Raw genomic sequence first — 27,016 nt, forward strand, 5'->3', positions numbered from 1 at the left:
TCTACCATGACCAACACCTCCTGTGTCTCTACCATGACCAACACCTCCTGTGTCTCTACCATGACCAACACCTCCCAGGCATCCAGTAAAAGTTCAACCTTCGTCTGTACCGTAACAATAATTCTCTTCTCATTACTTCACTGAAGAGATAAATAACATCACTAATCACTACTACCATTATATTAGTACCTGGAATTACAGAGTACCAAGTCAGAATTAACAGGTCCAGCACTTATTCTTTGCTTGGTTTACAGACAAAACTAATGAATAACTAACTAGTACATGCAATACCTGCACCTGCCTCAGTTATTAGTCTACCAGGTTTAAAAAGGGGACTAAACATCCTAATTGACCAAGTGATGTTTGGGGAGGTGGAGGGTATGTATGTAAATAACACTTCAAAGCATTTCCCACACAGTATATTTTCTTGCATATGTTGCTTTATATGTGTCTACCCTGTCCCAAGACACACACATATACAGTACAGTACTTACACTCATCAAGATCCTTGGCGGTGACAGTAAGAACGGTGTGTTGGATGTCTTCATTTTCATCCACCTCGGCTTCATACAACGTCTTGTCAAAGAAGGGTGGGTTGTCATTCTTGTCAGCAATACCAATACGGATGAACTTTGTCACTGTAAAGAAGGAAAGGAGTCAGTACTGTATGTATAGTTACATACTTAAATGAAAAAGTACCATACATGACAACGATACAATAACAACTGAAAGTGGCAAAAACCCCCACTGACTGATAACAGTCACAATTCTAAAATTACTAAGGTCTGACAGTAACCAAACAACATCAAGTGAGAACCTGTCACAATAAGGTACAATGTCATTTGTAATCAATCCATTGAGTAAAGAAAAGGTACAGACCCAAGACCAAATTTATCTTAGAAAAATGGATACCATCACTGCTGCTTGCTTTAATTTGCTGGCCATCGACAGCATGGGTCATTACAGCCGTATATACACCATCACACTTGAGGTCCATAAACTACAGAATTCTTCTGCTTATACAGTACGTACTGTACTTTTTCATTTATTCATAATGCAGTACAGTATTGTAATTATAACTTTTATTAGTCATATTTACACTTAATTATTACTCCTGTGTTAGTGTACTGTACTGTACTGTACTGTACTGGCAAAATTCCTTTCATGTCAAATATAATATACAGTAATACTGTATAATGATATATCAAGTAGTTTTCTGAGTGAACACCTGAACCTTGCACACAGAACATGAGCTCCACACTACTGTACAGTACCATCACCAGTGTTTGCCATACTTCTAAGTTCAAATCATCAGCAGCATTGTTTCAGCATCTCTACAGTATATACAATACTGTAGTGTAATTTCCCTCACATGTTTCCCTATTTGCATATGATTCTCTGAAACACAACCTTCCCTATACCTTGCCAAGGAAAATATTTTGTTCATCCAGTATCACCCAAAAACACTTTATCACTCTTCCTACTAACACGCACTCACACACACAAATTCACTTATGACACTCGATTTAAAAATAATCTAAATACTCTGTACTGTATTCACACTTTTTACCCAATCATCTCAAACACTGTCCACTACATTACTCTTTATCCCATCAGGCATAATGTCAACTACTGAAGACTATCATTACTCAAAACAAATTTACAAATGCTGAAATAAATCCGACTAATAATTTACATAATGTACTGCATTGTAAATAGGCACAGCATTATATTTTTTTTATGAAACCTTAGACATTAATTCTACCACCACATGGAAGTGATGGTAGAGGGTTAATTCACTGTACTCAGGGGGGTAATTTATTGTATAGCACTCAGGGGTTAATTCATTGACTCAGGGAATTGTCATTGTACAATACTCAGGGGTTAGGTCATTGTACAGTATTCAGGGGTTAATTCATTGACTCAGGGGGTTAAGTCATTGTATTAATGGCTTAAGCTATCATACACAGGGGTTTAAATCCTCATACTGAAAGTGTTAAGAGTAAACAATTAGTATTCTTCTTCACCCTCTACTGCCTCCCACCTCTCTCAACACCTTCCCTTGATGGCATATTCACATCTCCCGCCAACATTCTCTCACATTAATGTCGATTCTTTCCTCACCTATTCCTTCACAAGGTCTATACGTACAATATGCGAGGAAGAAAGGCGGGTGGGTGAAAATAAAGACGCGGACGGATGATCTCTCTCTATCTCTTTCATACACACATTTTCTCGCCATCAAACAAGATCTACACTGGAGTGATCGATAAGATGTAGACAGAGAAACAAGAGGTCGTGATTACGAGGGACACCGTGAGAGCACAGAAAGTTAGCCACATGGAACATAATGGAATTACCGAGGCATCCTGACAATGAACTTAACACTGTCTAATAGTGTAAAACTCAAAGTGAACATAACAATTATTGTGAGCCACATCTCCCATAAAGTAGGTTCACATGACCCAGTGTTATGAGAGGTGACTGCAGGGTTTGACGAGGTGATAAAATTCACAAGAGTTTGGTGACGACCAACTGTTACATAACTAAGTAGCTGAAGTTGGCCGTAAAACTTAACACTTCTTACATCGATTTCCAAGTGCCGGCACAGGTCAATTAGCATTACCCAGACTCTAATATCTTGCATTATCAGAGCCTCAGTGCATCTGATGTCCATGATCCAAAACAGCAGTTAAGTTAAAGGCACAAACTTGTCTCTTTTTCCTTCACACTTAGTGTCCTGCTAACACTCAACCATATCTTGTTGCCAGCTGTTTGTACACTCACTCTCCCCACCTCAGTATGTTCCAGTACCTCAGTTGTTTGACTAAAGGTTACAGAGGCCATGAGATTGCATTGAAGCAAATAATAATAAATTCCGGCTACTAAACTCGTTTTATTACCTAAATGAAATTGTTTAAACAGAAAAAAACTTTATTACAGCCAGATATGAGAGCAATTATGACATTTTGTATCACACACGCCAAGAGTAAGATATTTTAGTTAGACTCTGAAATCCTCTACATTTAAAAGAATTAAGTATTTCAAAGTGGTTGGCAGCGATGGAGGACCGGAGGAAAGGAGGGTGTGGCTTCACGATAAATGTGGTCACAGTATATCGTCCGTGAGAACTTATCGCTTACCTCACCTCTCTCCCCCATTCACAAGAGCCAACACACCAACTCCACTAAAATCCTAAAATTCTGTCTTTTCTCTTAGACCAGTTAAAAAAAACTTAATGCAGTGTTCTCCGCGTTGTTTAAGAGCACAATTTCATTCTACATAAAAGAGGAAATGTTACATTGTTAAACACGTCACTTTCGTTCGTTATCTGTGACTTTCATTGAAATGTAAGAAATGGTGGGAATTAAACGTGATGGCGTCATTAGTCCAACCTTGAACATGACAACCATGGGGTCTGGATTCACCAAGGTTCATAGGATGAATATTCCTACCAAGTGAATCCTTAAAGTCTACACCTAACTTGTCAACTAAACCTAAAGCACAAAAATAACAGCCAAAAATACTGCCTCAATTACACAAGTGACTTAACTAGATACGTTCACTCAGCATCATTTTTGGCACAAAACCAAGGTGGTGGATTTTTTTGGCTAACATTCTTAACCTGAATTGTCGAGTATGTCTAGTGAACCTGTCTAGTTAAGGTAGTCCAATGTATGTCTGTCGTTGTTTCTAAGACCACGTGAAGATTGGGCACTCCAGATTATTTCACCAGATGATTGAACACCCTAATGCTACTGTGGGGGAAGTGAGGTTAGGTTAAGTTAACAATAAGGTTTTTAATCAACTGGTGAATTAAACTGGGGTGCCTAATCTTCACGTAATCCAGTTTGTGTCGTAGCTTAAGTCAGTCAATATGTGTGTGTGTGTGTGTGTGTGTGTGTGTGTGTGTGTGTGTGTGTGTGTGTGTCGTAGGTGAGGTGAGGAGGACAGTCTCGTCCTCTTCCATCCACCAATCTGGGTGAGGGAAGGGGATTGGGGGAAGGGATTACATACCAATCTCTACCAATCCCAGCTTGTCACCACCACCTTTACTATAACACTGTTACTACTACAGTACTTCTATCACTACTACTACTACCATCAACACTACCTCCTTCCCATCAACATTAACACCACTACTACCACCACTATTACTACTACAGTACCACCAACCATTACTACCAGCACATCTCCCAGCAGTCATCAGTACTAACACAATTACAGAACTATGAGTAAGAAAAGATAAATAAACTGTGAACAACAGCCAAGAAGACAAGACCCGAAAAGACTTTAAAATAAAATGGAAGCTTTTAAGACGAGCTAAAACTTGGAGCTACTTCAATCAAGAAACAGACAGACAGATGCCGAGGACACATAGCATCTGAAGAAATCCTCAGATGAGTTACTATAACAGCTTTAGATGTAAAGAAAAGAGAAGGACTACACCAGCCTATACATGGGGTAGAGGGTATTCACTACAGCCCAGGGCCGGATTCAGGAGTGGGCAAAGTGGGCAGCTGCCCAGGGGCCTCCACAATCTGGAGGCCTCCACATATTACATCTGACCTTGTACTTAAAGAAGCCTATACATGCATTCTTGGACAGAACCATTATTTGAGTAGAGGTTTATCTCATTAATAATGCAAAGAATCATCTCTGTAATAACTAATAATACCCTATATTATTTTCTGTGGTCTCTTGAAAATTTTTGACATGTGCGGTAGTATTTATATCAGGGCTGGTCGACTTGAAACCACATGAATGACTCCAGTCATGTCTCACTTTTGTGTGTGTGTGTTGGGAATTTGTACACTATCAATAAATATACAGTACAGTCAATTAAAAAAAATCTCAATGTTCTAATTTCCTCAATATAACTGCATATGGCTTCAAAATTCTCCAAAGAAGTGTTCAAATTTCAAAATTTATCCGGGGGGCGCTGTAAGCCCCCCCGGAACTCCCAGATATTTAGGCTCGCTTTACTCGCCACCCCACCCTCTTGGGTAGTTATAATGAGGGGGGCCTCCACAAAAGAGGCTGCCCATGGGCCTCCACAGGTCTAAATCCGGCACTGCTACAGCCTATACATGGGATAGAGTCTATTCCTTATCTACGTCAGCTGAACTGCCACAGGCGCCCCCAATAACAGTCACCAGAGAAGGTACAATGAATCTATTGAAAGGCCTTAATCCTAGCAAGGCATGAGGCGGCCAACACAATTTACACCCACGAGTAATGAAAGAAGTGTGTGTGTGTGTGTGTGAGTGTGTCACGGACTCTAACACACATACACCAAAACACAACACACCAAAACACTCATGCACCCAAACACAAAATGTGCACATACTCACACAACACAACACCACGCACACTACACACCAACATCCCCTCTGAACTTTTTATTATTTATCCCTCCCTCAGTTTCTCTACACCCTGCCACGTATCCTACAGGTAATGTCTGGTGTCCTACATATCCTTCACTCACTCCTACAACATCTTAAAGACACGCTCCAACGTCCTATACTGTACTCTCTCTCTCTTTCTGGTTCCTTACATCCATTGTTACTTGAGCCAACCACTGCCGCCCGCCCCCGCTGGTGGTGGTGGGTCGTAGGAGTGGTGATGGTGGTTGATGGGGTTCCATGACAAAGCCCCAACGGGGTTGTCATTTGTCAACACTAACCTAACCTAACCTAACCTAAGCTTAAAAGTGTTATATTTTATATATGAGACTGGGGTTTTGTCCGTTGGGGTTTTATCCGGTCACCGGTTGATGGTGAGGGATTGTAAGGAGGGGTTATGGTCGTGATGGTGGTGGTGATAAGGGGTCGTAGGAATGAATGGTGACAGCGGTGGGTTTTGGTGATAATAATAATGATGGTGGTGATAATGGTAGTAGTAATATATATAACAACTTTCTTCACCATAAAACTCGTTGGCTTCAATTAATATTTTTCTTTGATTCAGTGATACAAGTGAAGGATAATTTACAATGTACTGTACACTAAAAAAACCTAAACAACACAAATATATATTTTATTAAAGTTGAACAATGATAACAAAGGCTAATAATGATGACACATAATAACCTTCTTAGTACTGTACAAGCAGTTCAGTAAGAGACAAGAATATGGCAAAATATATCCCCACCAGTCATATTGAGGACCATATTGGAATCATAAACACGGCACTCAAACCACTAATATCTCTCTGTCTCACTTTCTAAAAAAAATATAAATTATCTAACTCAAGGAAAATAAAAACTTCCTTATAAACACACAAAAAATAACGTAACTAATGTACACAAAATGTATCGGTAAAGTAAACAGAAGGGCAGCCATCTTGGATATTACAAATTCGTCCAGGGTGCTACATCTGGCCCTTAACCCTCCCCCCCCCCACCCCATACCGGTACTACTGCTCCCTGTGGCCAAGTGATGCTCGCCCCTCGCCTCCCTCACGCAACTTATGCCATTATAACTTACCCAAACACCCATGTAGAGCTTACGGCTGCTCCTCTGGGACACCCGGAATGATTGGCGAGGAGGATAAGGGGGTGAGAGGAGGGGGAGGAGGATAAGGGGGTGGGAGGAGGGAGAGGAGGAGGGGTGGGAGGAGGAGAGGGAGGATAAGGGGTGGGAGGAGGAGAGGAGGATAAGGGGTGGGAGGGAGAGGGGAGGATAAGGGGTGAAAGGGGAGAGGAGGATAAGGAGGTGAAAGGTGGAAAGGAGGATAAGGGGTGAGAAGGGGAAGAGGAGGATAAGGGGGTGAGAGGGGGACAGGAGGGTAAAGCAGGGATGACGGGGAGATAAAAAAAAGATGATGATGATGACAAATGTACGTTAAGGAAAGGGAGAGAGTGGAAGGGGAGGGGGGGTGATAATGGAGAGGTGGTGAAAAATGAGGGTGAACGAAGGATGAAAAGGGGGTGAGGATAAGGAAGGTGGGACTGAGAGGGGTGAGGATAAGGAAGCACTTTTTACACACACACACACACACACACACACACACACACACACACACAGTAAGAATAAACTGCCCCAAACGTCAATTTTATCAGTAATCACAAGTCCACCTCAATTTACAACAATGAAATCTGATCACGAATTTTTTTCCCCACCACACTCATTTATGTATTTATTTGGAAACCTTTTTTATTCTAGGACGACGGGCGCATGAAGAACAGCCCGTGGTAGGTGGCCACAGTATTTAGCACTGAGCGACGGGCTGTGGGGGTAAGGGTTGTGGGGGACGGGCTGTGGGGGACGGGCTGTGGGGGACGGGTTGTGGGGGACGGGTTGTGGGGGACGGGTTGTGGGTTGTTCATGTACCCTTTTCAATGGCCAAACTCTCCCACGAGATTTTTTTAATATCATCAAAGTGTTAATCTCGACTGTGTTAATATATTACCCGGATTAACTCTCACAGTATTTCACGAGCAGCCAGTGTTCTGTTCACTGATGTGTGTATGTCAGAGGCACAAACAACAATCTTTCATGTTATCAACTCTCTCAAAGTGTGTGTGTGTGTGTGTGTGTGTGTGTGTGTGTGTGTGTGTACAAATAGATCAACAAACGCACTTCTCCCTCACACCATAAGACCACACAATCTAGTTATTGGAGGTCTTGATAATGGCACTTCGATCTAATTAGTTTCGGTTGATCTCACCTGTATAATGATCAGGTAATTAAGGTAATTATGCCAGGGATTATGTGGTGGAGAGCGACCCGTGTCATCCCTCCACATATAATTAATAGGTGGAGAGCCGTTCCCACCACACAAGGCTGCTAACTGCTCCTTATAATTCCACAATGACAACATTATTCTCAGTTATATTACTTTTAACAATACCTTCACTTTTTAAAGATTTCTTTCTTTATTATACTTCGCTGAGTACATTGTCAAGGTACTCAACGAAACTACTCAACGAATTTTAGTGTTTAGGCATTGTTATACTCAACAGATTAAGTCACTGTACTCAAGGGGATAACGCACCATACTCAAGAAGCTCACATCACCCCCAATGAGTTAATAAAAAACTAACACGAATAATTAACCTTCAAAGAACTTCAATAAATATTAAAATACATTGTTACTTAACAGCACAAACTCCACACGTATCTGAAAAGCCTCACTATCTTCCTATGCAACAAACACCATTCACGCTCTCACATACACAACAGCGAAGCGGGAAAATATTTTTCTTGCTACACACAACCATTATTCACTTTTAATGTTCAGTCACCCGTGTATAAATTCTACTCACTCATAAATGCCGTTTGTTTGTCAGTGTTGAATATTTACACACTGCAGTTTTTTGGTATGTATGTATGTATGTATGTATGTATGTATGTATGTATGTATGTATGTATGTATGTATGTATGTATGTAATAATAAAAATAATAATAATAATAATAATAATAATAATAATAATAATAATAAACGGTTTATTAATAGAGTTGCAGCCGGTGGCTGAAAATATACAGACTTACATTTGATTTAGACATAATGATATAATATGCATTGAATACATTTACAGGGCTGTACAGTACATAAATCAGGAGTTGTTTATTATTTTAACAATAGATGGGATGGTGCTGTTCTTATATCTATCGGTGCAGGCTCTTATGGGCTGAATTTTGTTATAGTGGCGGACTGCGCGAGTTGGGTGGGGGCTGCAGGTGGCAGGAGGTGGCGATGACGAGGGTGGTGCAGTAGTCCACTGCCAAACCTTTCCAGTGCTTGGTGGTGGAGGTCACTGAGGGATGGCATTTCCAGGGTGGAGAGAGCGTTGGTGTAGCCGGAGTATTCTGCGCCGAGCATGATTCTGCAGGCCCTTTTCTGTACCTTCTCTAGCTGACGTTGTTGGGTGGAGTTGAGAGAAGACGACCAGGCTGGTGACGCATACGTTAGTTTGGGGAGAATAAAGGCGTTGTAGATGGTCCTCAGCTCTGGCGTGGGTGTCCCAAGTGACCTAAGTCGTCGTAGCATGTAGAGACGGTACGAGGCTGCCTTGACTGTGTTATTTACATGGGCCTTCCAGTCAAGTTTGTTGTCTATAGTTACACCCAGGAGTTTGGCAGACTGCACCAACTGGAGAGGATGGGCACCCACTGTGACTGCTGGGGCTTGCACTGGAGTGGTGGCGGTATTGATGTGCATGACTACGGTTTTGGTGTGGTTGATGGTGACCTTGTTCTCCGTAGTCCATGCCTGTAGCCTGTCCAGGGTGCCTTGTAGCGATGAGTAGTCTGGTGCGGTGTTGTCTACTAAAACCCCTACAGTGCAGTCATCCACGTACTTCCACCTGTGAGGAGTGTCCTATAGAGCGTCGTTGATCAGGATGAGGAAGCACAGTGGTCCCATCTTGGTCCCCTGGGGAACACCACAAGTAAGGTGTTGGAATGTGGAGACCGAGCCCTGATACCTCACTGCCTGTGTGTGTGTGTGTGTGTGTGTGTGTGTTGATGGGGTTTAACAGCTGAACTTACAGTATCCATTAACCTAGTAGTTATCTTTCAATATATATATATATATATATATATATATATATATATATATATATATATATATATATATATATATATATATATATATATATATATATATATGAGAGAGAGAGAGAGAGAGAGAGAGTCCTCCATACTCAAGCAATCCATAATAAATAAACAAAAGAACCACGATATTATAAAAAAATAAAATAACACACGCACATGTTCTCAATTACTTAGATCTAAAGCAAACAACAACAAAGGCAACAGTCAATTGAAAAACTCACACAGCGAAACGTAAAATTGGCCATACAATATTTTTTTACTGAATCCATGTAGCCTATTTTTCCCCATATGTAATACACACCATCTGATACGCAATTGCTTTTTTGAATGGTATATATATTTTTTGGGGGAGAGGTCAGCACGTAATGATAATTTGGCTGGCCGTAATAATAATCTGTATGAACGTAAAAAAAAATGGTTAGAATGTAATAATATTTTGGTTAAACTTATTAATAATTTTGGGTGGACAGACGTTGGTTTGTTTGGTTGTCATCATAAACCATTATTCTATTACTTATATAAAACATAATATATCATTGGCCTTAAGAAGATAAGCTGATAGAACAGGAGCAGCAGCTGGAGTCATAGGTAGAGAATTTTGGTTTGGTTTAGACTGGTCGACTAGTTAGGGACTAGTTACTTGCACAAACGAACAGACAGACAGATCTAAGTCACCAGAAGTCAACAGTTATCAGCAGGTGTCGTTGTGGTGGTGGCGGTGCGGTGACCTGAGTGTGGCTTGGGGGGTCAGGTGGTGGTGTGACCTCTTAGTGTGGCATGGAGGTCAGGTAGTAGAGGAGGGTCGTTCAGCAGGCAATCGTGCGTGAACACCCATTGCCACGACCATGAGTCTTTCACCCTCCTACCGCCACTACAGGCAGCAGAAGGCGGGGGAACATTCGTCTGGCGTAGTTCTAAACATGTCCCAGCAAGGTGAAATATATCGCCACACACTCATCATATCAGACATAAACCATAACACTGTACATGGCGCGCGCTCACACACACAGGGTCAAAATAAATCGGGTAAATTTAGATAAGAGCTTGAGGGGTACGAGGGTAAAAGAACAGTACCATTGTCTGGTTGAAGTACTGGTGACTGTGGTGGTTTATGGGGCGTCAAGCGTCCAGTACAGGGGGTTGGTGACCTGTGAATGCTGGTTACCGGTATCACCTACGACTGTTGTAACACACCTCCACCATCCTCACACAACACAAAAGTACACAGTGTAATGAAAGGCTCCATTTGTTGTGAGGGCGACTACTGCATCGTGAGGGAGGAGACGAGTGAGGGTGTGCGAGGGTGGTGCGCTCGCTCTCTCTCTCTCTCTCTCTCTCAAACGACACAGCACTGAACCTATTTCAGTTCTCTCATCGTGGCGCCAGTTAGCCACATCGGAGCTGCCAGTTTGGTTCCCTCTCACACACACTCACTGGTTCCCTCTCTCACACACACTCACTGGTTCCCTCTCACACACACTCACTGGTTCCCTCTCACACACTCACTGGTTCCCTCACACACACTCACTGGTTCCCTCTCACACACACTCACTGGTTCCTCTCACTCACTGGTTCCTCTCACACACACTCACTGGTTCCCTCTCACACACACTCACTGGTTCCCTCTCACACACACTCACTGGTTCCCTCTCACACACACTCACTGGTTCCCTCTCACACACACTCACTGGTTCCTTCTCACAGCTCGGGAACAGCTACCGTAAAACGTCTAACTTCTCGGGAGTGTTTTACTTAGTTTTACAAGGACACAGTTGTCAAGAAACAAGGACAGACAGACAGACAGACATACGGAGGTGAATTAAAGTGATGCGAGGACAACTATTTCCTTCCCTGAGAGAGAGAGAGAGAGAGAGAGAGAGAGAGAGAGAGAGAGAGAGAGGCAGTAGGTCGAGCGTGTTAACAAAGGGTCATTATAACCAGACTTACTACTGCCTACGACTACTGTACATAATATATAGTGGTCAGGTCAGGATGGGTTAAATTTAGCAATTATTCACATATTATTGTTTCGTTGTTAGTAATCATTAAATGCTGTCCCCCACACACACAGAGTTGGTCACGCCCTAGTGGTTGTGTTAATTAGTGGGAAGAGACAATATTAATGTTTGGTGTCCCGGCTGTAGTGTGCTGAGCTGAGCGATGATGATGATGATGACACACACACACACACACACACACACACACACACACACACACACACACACACACACAGGAACTTCTACCATGTAAGTTACTTCCGTGTTTCTCTCTTATCTTCAGTCGGTTCAGCTGGGGTCGACCTTCCGCACCATCCCTAGCCTAGTGTTCTATCCTCTCCCGATCCTTTAATTAACTACTACTTCCCTCCTTGAACACACACACACACACACACACACACACACACACACGTCATTCTCCACTACCAAGGTGTTGTATTAATTAAGAATATTGTCACAGGTAAGACACCTTTCCTTAGAAGACATCCATAATGGCAGTAGGGAGCTTGAGGCACCACACAAAAGTTTATTAATTGCATGAGTGTTGGTGGCAAGTCTGGCTTAATTTATGGCAGAGTCAGTGTGGGTGGACAGCGGGGTTGTGGGGGAGAGTACGGGGGTGTGAGGGGTGAGGGGAGGGTAATGGGGAGGTGTGTGGAGGGACGGTGGCGGTGTGTGGGGTGGACGGTGGCGGTGTGGGGAGGGAACGGGTGTGGGTGGGGAGGGGTGTGTGAGGGGGAGGTTAGGCCCAGCCATCCTCATCCAAACACGTCAATAATTCAGCGTCACACAGTTGATTGAGAGACAAGATCACAACACACACTTTGACGTGTCAGTAACTTCAATGACGTCATCATAACACTGGCACCCTAACACAACTCTTACTAAACTCATACTTTGCGATGTTCTGTGTGGCTCTGTACCGACACAAGGTTTAAAATATTATAAATTGTTTTGTTCCGACAGTGTCAGTATTGTTATTTGTGTCATGATAATAAAGGCGACGATAACTTTGTCTTTAATAAGCAACGAAGCAAAATAATGAAGTGGAAAAATGAATAAATTCCAGCCTCATGTTTATGATCGTCACTGAATCTGGCGAGTTATCCACCCACACCCACCCATCCGCCCACCGGGCCCACACTCCACACCCCGCGACTATAATGTGATAAAAGGTCTAAAGTTGCTGTATAAAACTGGCCGAGTGCTAACAAGGAAGCTAGAAATGGTAAAATTTGTCCCGTGATAAAACAGGAACGAAACCAGCGACCACAAATGAGTGGGCAGCTTTATCTCTCCCCCGTGAGCCAGGGTCCGGGGTCCAGACTCACCACCACATCACAAGATTACTGCGGTGATTTCCCTTTAACTGGGTACAAAAGACATCACTTAGTTACATCGGAATTTCAGTGAAAAATCTACTGACACCATTTTGGTAAAATTTTGCTCGTAGCAACCGACCCAGTCAGATACGTGCTCTAACATCTCCATTGTGGGGGAGAGGGGAGAGAAAGGGAATAGGGAGACAAGAGGAGAGGGGAGGGGAGGGGGAGAGGGGAGGAAAGAGAGGAGGAAGGGATAACGTCTCCACCTCCGTCTTTCGTTAGAGACTCTTGACGAAGGCTTGGCTCAAGTCACTGTACACAGCACCACACTGTTTTCATCGTCACCTCTCCAATATACTGTGTAGCGCCAATAACACCCTCTCCATATACTGTGTAGCGCCATTAACACCCTCTCCATATACTGTGTAGCGCCATTAACACCCTCTCCATATACTGTGTAGCGCCAATAACACCCTCTCCATATACTGTGTAGCGCCATTAACACCTCCATATACTGTGTAGCGCCATTAACACCCTCTCCATATACTGTGTAGCGCCAATAACACCCTCTCCATATACTGTAGCGCCAATAACACCCTCCATATACTGTAGCGCCAATAACACTTCCATATACTGTGTAGCGCCAATAACACCCTCTCCATATACTGTGTAGCGCCATTAACACCCTCTCCATATACTGTAGCGCCAATAACACCCTTCCAGCCAATAACACCTCTCCATATACTGTGTAGCGCCAATAACACCCTCTCCATATACTGTGTAGCGGCTAACACCCTCTCATATACTGTAGCGCCAATAACACCTCTCCATATACTGTAGCGCCAATAACACCCTCTCCATATACTGTGAGCCCAATAACACCCTCTCCATAACTGTGTAGCGCCATTAACACCCTCTCCATATACTGTGTAGCGCCAATAACACCCTCTCCATATACTGTGTAGCGCCAATAACACCCTCTCCATATACTGTGTAGCGCCATTAACACCCTCTCCATATACTGTGTAGCGCCATTAACACCCTCTCCATATACTGTGTAGCGCCATTAACTACTCATAATTAGAACATAAATCTTATTTTCTCCCCCACTTTTATTGTTTCAGGCTAAAAACTACCGCAACTAATTACTTTCAAGTGAAGGTTCAACAAGGACCCCAGCTAATGTTCACAATACAATTTTCCACTTGCCTGGCCAACGTCAGACTGCTATTACAACTACAACACAACACTAATACAACACAACGCTAATACAATACAACACTAATACAACACAACACTAATAAAATACACCACAAAGACAACACAACACTAATACAACACAACACTAATACAACACAACTACAACATAACTACAACACAACACTAATACAACACAACACTAATACAACACAACCACAATACAACACAACTACAACACAACACTAATACACAACTACAACATAACTACAACATAACTACAACACAACACTAATACAACACAACGCTAATACAATACAACACTAATACAACACAACACTAATAAAATACACCACAAAGACAACACAACACTAATACAACACAACACTAATACAACACAACTACAACACAACTACAACGTAACTACAACACTAATACAACACAACTACAACACAACACTAATACAACACAGGAAGTTATATCACAATACAACAGGTTATATCCTCATACCAAACCTTGTGAATTTTTTTATCATCCACTGAATTTATGGAGTTAATTATCAAAAAGTATAGAAATAATTGAAAAAAAAGTCAATTTAGACAGAGTTGCGGATATTGCTTGTGTAATGTTTATAAAACGAGTTTCATTAAAGATCTTTATATTAATAGTCTCCCTGTTAACTGTTTCACACACACACACACACACACACACACACACACACACACACACGCGCGACACACGCACACACACACACAAACACACACACACACACACGCACGCGCAGCGCACGCGCACGCGCACACACGCACGCACGCACGCACGCACGCACACACGCACACACACACACAAACAAAACACACATTTAAATTCCGCGTTAAACTCAAATTAGTCATGAAAAATAGAAGCAAAGGGCTAGAGAACACCTTTAAGGGAAAGGGGGTTGAGAGTGAAGGAAGGAGTGGAGAGAGGAGATAAAATAGTGAAGGGGGAGGTAGGGAGGAGGAGGGGTTAAACGTGTGTATATTGGCAAGATAAAAAATAAAATAAATTACTAAACATTTTCTCGCCCGCAGCAAAAGTGTTTCCTGGCAGGCCACGTGACCCCTCCCCCAACCTTCTTTAATGGGATTCTGATCACTTTATGCTAATAACTACTTGACAGTGTGCACCTTCACCATTGTTTATGCCTGTGGCCATTAGGGGATAGTCTGTCGATAAGTTGAGGGCGATAAACCGGGTGATGTGCGACTCCCTGGAGGCAAGACATTGGGGAGTATGTTGGCTCCTGTGTGTGTGTGTGTGTGTGTGTGTAAGTACGTAATAAAGCCGAGAAGGAAGGAGAGCGGGTCCTTTATGTATCTCTATTCCCGATTAGGTTTTTGTGGTGCCGAGGGATGGTGGGGGGTACTGAGGGGTGGTGGGGGGCCCTGAAGGGTGGTGGTGGTGGGGCCCTGAGGGGTGGTGAAGGTCTCTAGGGGGTGTTGGAAGACCCTGCGGTGTGTTGGGAGCCCTGAGCGGTGGTGTAGGGCCCCGAGACCATCCTACCACACATAGGGCTTCAGGACCATAAGCAATTTGCATATACCTAAGGAGAAACACACACACTGCATGTTGTTTCACTAACATAAGTACTCTGCCATTCTTCGCCCACTGGTCCACGAAAACAAACGATTAACAAATGAGGGAAGGTGTGCGTGTGTCGATCAGCGAGGGAGGAGGAGGAGAGGTGGTGGTGGTGGTCTCTCCGCCCATTACCCAATAACCAGTAATTGCCCGCCACCATTCCAACACATCTGACTCTCTCTTTCGCTCTCACATTCCACCTCAACTCCTTCGGGAATTTATGCATCACGAGCGGCATTAAGATGTCGGGGAGAGACCCTCGCTTGACGTCTATTGGGAGTCTCAACCAGTAGGAAGCTTCAGCAGGAAACGAGTCTCAACCAGCAGGAAACTTCAGCAGGTGATGAGTCTCAACCAGCAGGAAACTTCAGCAGGTGATGAGTCTCAACCAGCAGGAAACTTCAGCAGGTGATGAGTCTCAACCAGCAGGAAGCTTTAGCAGGCAACAGTGAGTCTCAACTAGCTTTAGCAGGCAATAAAGAGGTAAGCCAAACAACAATTAACACTTAGCCCCACCACCAGGTAACTCTCCCACGGTACTGAAGCAGGTGAGATTGCTTCTCTTTTTCTTTCTTTTTAAATTCACAATAAACGTCAGTCAGAGTCACTCGAGGTCACCAACACCCCATGAAACAATGTCAGGTGAAGAGATATGAAGAGACACTGAAATAATCTAAATATGTTCGTCGTCAAATCATCCGCAGTAATGGCTAAGAGAGAGAAGAGATATTTGATAATTTTAAAGACTGTTAGAACGAGGAGTTGAGGTGGTGGAGGGGAGGAGGGAAGAGGCAGGGAGGAAGAAGAGGAGGAGGAGGAAGAAAAGAAAGAGGTAGGAAGGTACACTTAGAGCCTTATTTTACCCCAAAACATTCTCTACGTGTTCTTCAACCTTATTGACTAAACGCTTTTGATAGAACAGTCCCTATGGAACCAGGGTCATTTATCACCATAATGAGTGTCATGTTAAGCGAGGAAGGGAATTAACACATGTTACTGCCTCTGAGAATACACACACACAAACGACCTATTCAACCCCTTTATATAATATACCACACGCAGTTTTTTTTTTTTTTTTACGTATATAAACTAAACGAGTCTTCCATTATGCAGAAAGCTAGTAAGAAGGTAGGAGGAGTCTGGTAGGAGAAAAAAAAACGCACGTTCATTCTATTCCCAGTCGACCAAGTACCCCGCGTCCCCCACCCACCGGTATGTCCCCACACACCACCGATACGTCCCCACACCGATACGTTCTCACACCCACCGTACGTTCTTCACACGTCGTTCTCACACCCACCGATACGTTTCTCCACCCACCGGTGATCCACACGGTACGTTCTCACACCCACCGGTACGTCCACACCCACCGATCGTCCCACACCCGCCGATACGTTCTCACACACCGATATCACACCCACCGATGGGAACCTGCACCCACCGATACGTTCTCACACCCACCGGTACGTCCCCACACCCACCGATACGTTCTCACACCCACCGGTACGTCCCCACACCCACCGGTACGTCCCCACACCCACCGATACGTTCTCACACCCACCGATACGCCCCCACACCCACCAGTATGTTCCCACACCCACCGGTACGTTCCCTCTCAGCACAAGAAAGACAATTTGCCACGCCTGAAACGAGTCAAGTTCTCATCAATATGAATACGAGAGACAACAACAATGGTGCTAAGAGGCTGAGTTGTGGTGGTGCGGGGCGGGTGGCAGAGTGGGTGGTGGTGGGCGGCTTAGACGTTAAATACACTCGCATCTACCCGAAAACACGCTCACTTCGTTGTGTACTCACACTCTCTCTCTCTCTCTCTTATGAAGAAAAAAAATCACAAAATAAAACACTCCAAATATGATGCCAAACAATTATACAAGATACAAAAATGATGATGCAGGTGTGGTGGTGAGGGCGGCCGGTGGTGAGGACGGCCGGTGGTGAGGACGGCCGGTGGTGAGGGCGGCCGGTGGTGAGGGCGGCCGGTGGTGAGGGCGGCCGGTGGTGAGGACGGCCGGCGTTACATTGATAAATCCCAGAGCTTCAACGTTGAGCCGAGGAGGCCCTGGCGGTCGCCCTCAGCGGTGACACAATCAACAGGGAGCGAGGCGTTTACTGTATTAATTGGTCCATCTCCCTTGACTGAGTGTTACCTACCACTACCTCCTCCTCCAAACAGCCAAGGACCACCACTTCCCTCCTCCACACAGCCAAGGACCACCACTTCCCTCCTCCACACAGCCAAGGACCACCACTTCCCTCCACACAGCCAACGACCACCACTTCCCTCCTCCACACAGCCTGGAGCATGACGTCTATACCTCTCACCTGGGCTCCTCTGGGAAATCAAATGTACTTGATTATACAGTATAATGTCTTCCCTTCCCGTCATTAACTCTCATACAACTTTACTCACAATCAAGAGAGTTGGTACCTTATGTGAGGAGTGTAATGACCTGACCATGAGTGCATTACTAGCAGGGAAGGTATGGACCACTCCACTCCCCCAAGACCACTCCACCCCAGATCACTCCACACCCTCAGATCCTCCACCCCCAGATCACTCCACACACACCCCCAAGACCACTCCACCCCCCAAGATCCTCCACACCCCAAGACCTCCACGCCCCAAGACCACTCCACCCCCAAGACCACTCCACGCCCCAAGACCACTCCGCCCCCAAGACCCACCAAGACCCTCCACACCCCCCCCACTCCACACCCCAAGACCACTCCACACCCCCAGACCCCCCACACCCCCCAAAGACCACTCCACACCCCCAAGACCACTCCACACCCCCAAGACCACTCCACACCCCATCCCTTCACTTATGGACTCCACCCCGCTGTGCCCAACACCTTCACAGTAAGAACTCATTAACACAGGCAGGTAAAAAGGACAGGTAGGTACTGTATAATTAAAAGCTACAGGTAATAAGTATATAATTAGGTTAGTTACCATACACATTAATAAAGCCCTCGCGTGCACGCATGTCGTCGGCAAAGCAACAGATTATCACCTATACCTGATGAGGGGACAACGGTGACCAGGCAAAGGTACAATGTACAGTCAACTACTGAAGTCTGTTCACCTCTCCCCCTGAACCACGAATCCCGAGATTCAGAATCATGAATCCGAAGCCTTTATGGACAGAATAATGTATCAGTCTAGTGCTTCGGGTTCACTAGTCTAAATCTCTCGGGTGTTGGTGGTTCAGGAGGAGAGGGGAAGGGGCTGTAAAGAGAGAGACAGTGGTAATAGTATAGACTCTGAGAGGCCGGCGTGCACCACCACAGTAACTCAGGTGTTTAGGTGGTGACAGAAGGTGTGAACCACGACATTACCGCCACGACTCAAGCGATGAAACCAGATTAACCTTGACGTGTTAACATGAACGTGGCTCATATAACATCCTGGTCACTCAATAAAGGTCATAAAAAGATCCCAGATAACTGTAATAAGATATCAGACTCAGATTCGTCCCACGTTGAGACATTAATGGAACCCTCTTGATGATAACCTACCTAATATACAAAGTACCTCACAGAACAGAAGACTCCTAGCGTACACTATTTCTGTCTACAGGCAAGACACAGTCACTGAGGAAACGTAAGATGAATTCTACTTCTTATACTCAACCATCAAGATGTATAAACAAATAATGGTGGTTAAAACTGTCCTCTAACATAGCACCACCGAACACACGTGTGACTCTGGGCCTCACCTGGTCACATACACCACCGTCAGTAGACCAAGCGGGTCTTCCTGTCCACGAGATAAACACCACACACTCAACACACACACAACGCACACACTCAACACACTCATAAATCAACTCAAGACACATCGAGTTTTATTCTTTATCTACGAATTTCAGGAATTTCCTCCATTTGTTACACCACTTGGGTGACGATAACTGGAAACGTATCGCTCCATAAACTGTTACTTGATTAATCTGCCAAGAGGGATGGTGTTGGTGCAGTGTTGGAGGAAGGGTGTTGGTGTAGTGTTGGAGGAGTAGACCATAAGCTCTGTCATTAAAGAGAATAATAATGAAAATTCTGAGCCACCGTCCCTCTCCTACAACTAATATTTCAACATTTCCGTAAAGCTTCGTTCTTTTACACCAGTTCTCCCCGTTGTTTAATTGTGTCTTGTGTCCAATGACTTCAGCGACAGTATGGTGAGGCGGGTCGTACACAGTCATCATAACACCCTGGGCTGGTGTACTGGAGGTATGGTCCCGGGGCACGGCAGCTGGTGTGGTCGCCCCCCCCCCTCACATGTTTTATGCATTACACCACCATTGATATCACCAGTCTGAAAATCACGGTGCTGGTGCCTCGTCAACTTCCTTCTCAAACCTGTAATTTATACTTTTTAGCTGCGTCAGCGACTCTGTGAATAGAAATCTTGACTGAATGGCTCTCACACACTCATGACTGGCTCTCACACACTCATGACTGGCTCACACACACACACTCATGACTGGCTCTCACACACACACTCATGACTGGCTCTCACACACTCATGACTGGCTCTCACACACTCACTCGGGAGAACTTTTGTGGGTGACAAGAAAAGTGTGGTACAGGCGCCGCTACTGGCCGGTCTGTTGCGCCATTATCGCCACAATATAATTCTCAGTTGGGTTACAAAATTAAACCACCGCAAAGAATAACAAATGCCATAATATTACTGTTTTTTTTAATTCCCATTATCATTACGGCTTAAAGTAAAATTGAATTCCACGGTCAGAAATAAACCTTGAAAAATAAAACGGGTTAAAACTACACTTACGGTTAATATTGAAGAAACGGATAATGACAAAATGTTTTTACCAGACCACGCTGATGTACCTTAGGGTAAAGATTGGTGTTTGTGTTCACCTTTACAATATTTACAGAACATAAGTAGTCAGGAATTAGTGATCAGGAATCAGGAATAAGTAGTCAGGAATCAGTAGTCAGAAGTCAGTTATCAGGAAACAGTAGTCAGGAGTTAGGAATCAGTAGTCAGGAGTTAGGAATCAGTAGTCAGGAGTTAGGAATCAGTAGTCAGGAGTTAGGAATCAGTAGTCAGAAGGTAGAATCGCGAATAGTCTTAGGTGTTGTGGCGCCCGATTTCACTACCAACCAACACGCCACACACTCACCCCGACAGTGGTTTGATACTGAAATCTGGCGCCACAACACCTAAGAGTTATTGACAGTTCTCTCCCTGTTCTTCCTCCACCTCTTCCTGTTCCTCCACCTCTTCCTGTTCCTCCACCTCCTTCCCTGTTCTTCTTCCATCTCCTTCCCTGTTCTTCCTCCACCTCTTCCTGTTCTTCCACCACCTCCTTCCCTGTTCTTCTTCCACCTCCTTCCCTGTTCTTCCTCCACCTCCTTCCCTGTTCTTCCTCCACCTCCTCTTTTCCCAAACCATATCTCTCAGGAGTCACTCATCCACCCCAGTCTCTACCTTCCACTGGGCCCTCCTATACCTACAGTTCAATCTCGCCATCTCTAATTATATGTACACAGAGTCATTTTTCTGACACAACACCGAGTATTTTCAGCTTCTAAAAAATACTACTGTGTCTGTCAGTCACACCAGGTAATAGTAAACAGCAAAGTAACAAAGATAAAGACACGGCCAAAACCTTCCCTCACTCCAACACCCACAAATGCTCAGTAAATAGAATAACCTTTGTATTTATCTTTCCTTTGGGTCAGTCAATATAACCGACACGCCAGGCTTAATACGTCTCAGCCACTGGTATTTCTCTCCCAAATCTATAATATTAAGAATTCCAGCTTCTTTTCCTCACTGGTTCAATTGGCGGTCCAGGAGAGATTGTAAACATCACAATGACTTACAAGACCCCTCACCCCTTTATAATTCTCGACGCCAATACACACTCTAAGAGCAGGCTACTCCAACACTCACGCCCACACCTGACTTACACCACCACTCACGCCACACACCCGACTTACACCCACCACTCACCACACACCTGACTTACACCACCACTCACCACCTGACTTACACCACCACTCACGCCACACACCCGACTTACACCACCACTCACACCACACACCCGACTTACACCCACACACTCAATAATAACCCAGACCAACGATAAACTCCGGATTTAACTCATAATAACACTTGTTTATCACCCAAATCCGGGTTATATAGATGATGTACACCAGAGCAGAAATCTTACAATATACAGTTTCCTTCCTCACTATTATCACTACACCTATAGCCTTAACTTATTGATCACCTCCAAGAAAATAATATAATTCCCTTTAAAGTAACTTAAGGTAATAAAAAATGTTTCTTCAATATTTATTAGGAAATTTGTCGGGAGTTGGAATAGTATTAAGTTCAGTAAAAAAGATGGATAATAGCGATGGTGGTGGTGGTGGGGGGGGTGGTGGTGTGTAGGGTGATAGTGGTGGTGGTAAAGGTGGTGATGGTTAGTGGTGAGTAGAGGTAGTGATAGTGGTGAGTTAGTAAAGATGAGGAGGTAATTAACCAGGAGTGGTGGTGGTAGGGAGTGGTGGTGGTAGGGAGGTGGTGGTGGTAGGAATTGGTGGTGGTAGGGGTAATTAGTGGTAGGGGTGGTGGTAGGGGTAGTGGTGGTGGTAGTATTAGTGATGATGGTAATGGTAGTGGTGGTTGTCGTGGTGGTGATAGGGGTGACGGCACAACTCATTACATGCGACACCCGTATTAGCCACAAGATCGTCTCGTCTAGTAATACTACACAACACGCCATGGCTTTATCCTCACCACAACACATGAAGCTCTTAGGGTTTTTCCTCGTGACTTACACAAACGCCCCACCTGGTGCCTACCATGTCTTGGCTCTCTCGGGGACGAAGCCCAAGTGGTCCTATTTAAACCTACGGGACACACACGCACGCACACACACACACACATGTACGTTTCTTTAAGTGGGGTGAGCACTTGGACATCATATATGAGAGAGAGAGAGAGAGAGAGAGAGAGAGAGAGAGAGAGAGAGAGAGAGAGAGAGAGAAATATCCTCCGCATATTCTCAAAACACCTGCTACAGTCACCCACTTATTAGATGGTGACAAACTGCCCAGTATAAACCTCCATTATCTCTCGCCGTCACCAGGGGGCGTCTTGCTCAAGTGACAACGTACTTATTTTCTCCTGACGAAATTGGTCACATTACCCTCCCGACCCCCGGCCCTCAGACACACACAAGGCGGGCGGCCATCACCATCAATATGTCCTTCCACAAGTCTGTGTTCACATTAAGGATATTACCTCCTAAACGACCACGCTGCCAATCACTTGATCCCTCTCCCACCACCACCAACCAATCCCCTGCCTGCCTCCCTCACGACCAGTAAGATCTCTACCCACAGTCACTCCCAACCAACCAAACGCATCACCAGACTCCCCCACATCCCACCCTCTGGCCCGCTCCCGCATCTTGGCTTATGACATCTAGATATTCATTTTGTAAAACTTTTCACTTGACTGGTCCTCGATAAAGAGATGATGGAGGAAGAAGATGGGGAGGAGAGAGGTGGGGAGGAGAGGAGTGGAAATAAGAGAAGAAACGATGGGAGGAATGAAATAGGGCGCGAGAGATGGAACTGATGACAAGAGATGAGGCCGGAATGCATATTTTCCTTCCAATGCCCAGATGTTTTCCCGGAGGAGAGCTATACCTGTCACCGTCTTAGTGTGTACGTCTTGGGTCACGCCATCAACTGACGGCTGGGGACTATGTAGAGTGATGGCAGGGGTAATACGCACACGGACACACACGGACACACACACGGACACACACACACACACACACACACACACTCCCACACACACACCTCCCATCGTGCTCTACACACTACTAGAAAAAAGCAAAAAAAAAAAAAAATGTACCCTAAAAATATATATCCGAACCGCCCGAGCTGTACACCTCGACTTTATTACACGTCCGGCTGATTGACCGTAATTCAGGCCACAAAATCCATCACGAGCCCTGCGGTTAGAGGAAATGTTTGAGCGTTTCTGAGTCGAGGGGAAGAGAGGAAGTGAGGGGAGGATAGGCAGTGAGGCAATTGAGGTAACGGGTGGGAGACAACACTAGTCTTGCCTACCACACCACCACCCCAACACCACCAACCATGGGGGAGGTGTGGTGAGGAAGGGTGAAGGAGGGGGAGGTGAGGGAGCGGTAAGACAACGACACATTCCTTCACGTCAGCGTTGTCACATTCTCGTGGTCTTAGGTGTAATTCTTTGTCGATTTTTACTTCTGAAATGAGTACAAATGAGTGGTTCTGGGTGTCACAGGGCGAGGGTGCATTAGTGAGCGTGTGTGTGTGTGTGTGTCACTACAAGGTACACCGCAGGACAGGACAGGTGTGTGGTGTCCAGAAGTTCGGTACAACAAACTTCATAACCTTGTCGTGAGTCTCGACCTGTGAGTCTCGACCTGTGAGTCTCGACCTGTGATATACTGTATATACTGACGCTGGTTTTTGTGTGTCTTCCCTTCCCTCTCCTCACAATGTCTGCCTGGCGGGCAATATTCTTGATTCAATTACATTTTTCTTCAGCGTGACCTTCACCCCATGGATGGAGGACGGAGAGAGTCGAACCCGGGCCGCTGACCATCAACCAGGGTGTCGCTTCCAGAACTAACTGTACACAACTGGGATCTGGGGAAACCAAAGGCTACAAGACGACGCCCTCTGCAGTGTCAGTCTCGAGGAAAACTTAAAAAAAAAATCAAGTTGGTCACAAGCGTCGCAGTCATTAAACCAGTTTTACAACAGTTGGCGGCCTCCCGCCCACCATCACATCTTGTTACAGCGGAGAATCTCGGCTGCTGCTCGTACAACACGTGTTAAACTCTCGCGTTGTTTCAGTGCCCCCCCCCCCTCTTGTGTGTTATAACAGGAAACTACAGACAGTTTGGCAAATGAGCTAATTATTATCTGATCACTAGAAGGCGGCACTAACTGACCCTCACTAACACATATCAACCGTGAGTTACCCTTCACCGTGTCAGCTGCTGGTCCACCCCCACAACCTCTACAACACAACGTCTAAGCTTAACAACTCACCAGAGACGACCTCCACTCACCTGATCCGACGTTAGTGAACACAGGTGCCAGGAAGGAGAGGAGGTCGGTGAGGGGCGACAAATGTCTCTGACGCGGCCAACACCTATTATTAAACCCTAGCCCACCAAGGGTTCCTACTGACCAAACAACACGTCAGTAAGGCTGCCACGTATAGACGATTAGAACCTGTATTGGTCACAGCAGTAAACACACAACAAACTTTATCTCAGAGTAATTACCGACAACGATCACGCAGTAAAATTAAGATAAGGTTCATAATACGCAAAAAAAACTGTAAATCACCACCTGGACGAAAAAAGTTCTCATGGCACTTTATAAAATATAATTATTTACGTAAAAAAAATCTTAAAAGCGAACACAAAGGACGTAACTGTGTGTGTGTGTGTGTGTGTGTGTACAACCTGGATATAACTCCTCCAGATGAGGCTGATAACTTTAATAACGTTGACAAGACTGGAAGGGAAAAAAAAACAAGTGACCTCGGCGTCCCTGAGCCAGTGGGTAGGGGGGTGGGCGGCGTGGGTAGGGAATGAACTAGGAATAGGGGTGGGTGGGGTGGGGTGGAGTGGGTGGAGGGGGGGGGAAAGAAACTCCAGCGAACCTTCCTAAACTTTACACGAAAATAAAGAAAACAAAGACGTCTGTATTAGAGAGTTTACTGATAAGAGCACAACAAGAGGACAGTGTTGCCAGGTTAGCATACAAATAGTGGCTAAAGAAGGTGGCGAGAGGATGAGGGTGTTACTGTAAAGATACTATGGTACTGAGAGAGAGAGGGGGGGAAGAGGGTGAGGTGAGGGGGAGAGAGGGGAAGGAGGGAAGGAGACTGACCTTCCCTGATCTTCCCTGATCCTACCCTGAGCTCACCAACGTCCCTTATGCAAATTTAATCTATCCCGAAAATCTCAATTTACATCCATTGCTAACCGAACCTTATGCTAACACAACAACGGCGGCGGGGCTGGTGGTAAGGTCCTACCCAGACACCTACTGAAGGAAGGAGGAAGACGTCCTTGATAACTACTGAAGAAGGGAAGACGTCCTTGATAACTACTGAAGAAGGGAAGACGTCCTTGATAACTAGTGCCGCAGGGAGGAAGACGTCCTTGATAACTACTGAAGAAGGGAAGACGTCCTTGATAACTAGTGCCGCAGGGGGAGACGTCTTGATAACTAGTGCCGCAGGAGGAGACGTCGAACTGAGTGCCGCAGGAGGAGGCGCCCTTGATAACTAGTGCTGCGGGAGGGAGACGTCGCCCGATAGCCTGAACGCAGGGAGGTCGTCGCGCCCGATAACTGAGTACGCAGGAGGAGACGTCCTTGATAACTGAATGCCGCAGGGAGGGAACGCCCTTGATAACTGAATTGCTTACTTGAGGAGAGCGTCATGATAACTGAAGTGCCGCAGGGAGTCGTCGCCAGTAACTAGTGCTGCGCAGGAGGGCGTCCTTGATAACTAGTGCCGCAGGGAGGTCGTCCTTGATAACTAGTGCCGCAGGGAGGGAGACGTCCTTGTCAAGTTAGTCAAAGTGTTAAGTCACATTCATCAAAGGGTTAAATCATCGTCCTCAAAGGGTTAACGTACCAAGTCTTTTATATTAATAACCTCAAGATCACCACAAAATTCAAACATAAAACACACAGTCTAAACACAAACTCGCGATAACCAACATAAATTACAAACTTGTTAACTCCGTCCCAATAAAAATATTCAACTTTTAAACTCAAAATGTCTCGAAGTTTAAAAAAAAAAAATGTATTCATAATGTGTACCGAACTAATTACATGTTATTTCTTGCACGAGGCCAGAGAGAGAGGGGTTAATGCACGGTGTCAGCCAACGACCCTGAGGGGTAATGTACACCACCACGGCCCACGGTTTTTAAAGGTTACGGAGTTTTCTTTTCTCTTAAATCTAATCTAAACTAACCTAACCTAACCCAACCTCACATCGCCTCAACTAAGACATTTGAGACCGCATCTAAACCAATTCATTTATAAACTCAATGAGAAAAATTTTGCGAGTGGAATAACCCGAGGCTTTTATTATTATCACTGCAGGCAAACTCTTACTACCACTTAAAGCACCACACGGGGTAAGTATCGATAACCGCGGAGCAGATCACTAGGAACGGTCGGGCCATCTTTGACTCTCCTACAGGGACCTACAGCCGC

The 27,016-nt window shown here is 44.9% G+C and overlaps 1 protein-coding gene across 4 annotated transcripts in view; it reads right to left on the reverse strand.

Annotated features, from left to right (window-relative positions):
* LOC121854813 (neural-cadherin-like) overlaps positions 1–27,016 on the reverse strand; it is a 60,102-nt gene that overhangs the window by 24,739 nt on the left and 8,347 nt on the right. For all 4 annotated transcript variants that reach the window (XM_042349613.1, XM_042349612.1, XM_042349610.1 and 1 more), the window contains exon 2: positions 495–638. In XM_042349613.1, coding sequence (XP_042205547.1) covers positions 495–638 — 144 coding nt within the window. The remainder of the gene's footprint in view (positions 1–494; positions 639–27,016) is intronic.

This window comes from Homarus americanus, unplaced genomic scaffold (genome assembly GCF_018991925.1).
Source record: "Homarus americanus isolate GMGI-L3 unplaced genomic scaffold, GMGI_Hamer_2.0 scaffold53233, whole genome shotgun sequence".
NCBI classification, from domain to species: Eukaryota; Metazoa; Arthropoda; class Malacostraca; order Decapoda; family Nephropidae; genus Homarus; species Homarus americanus.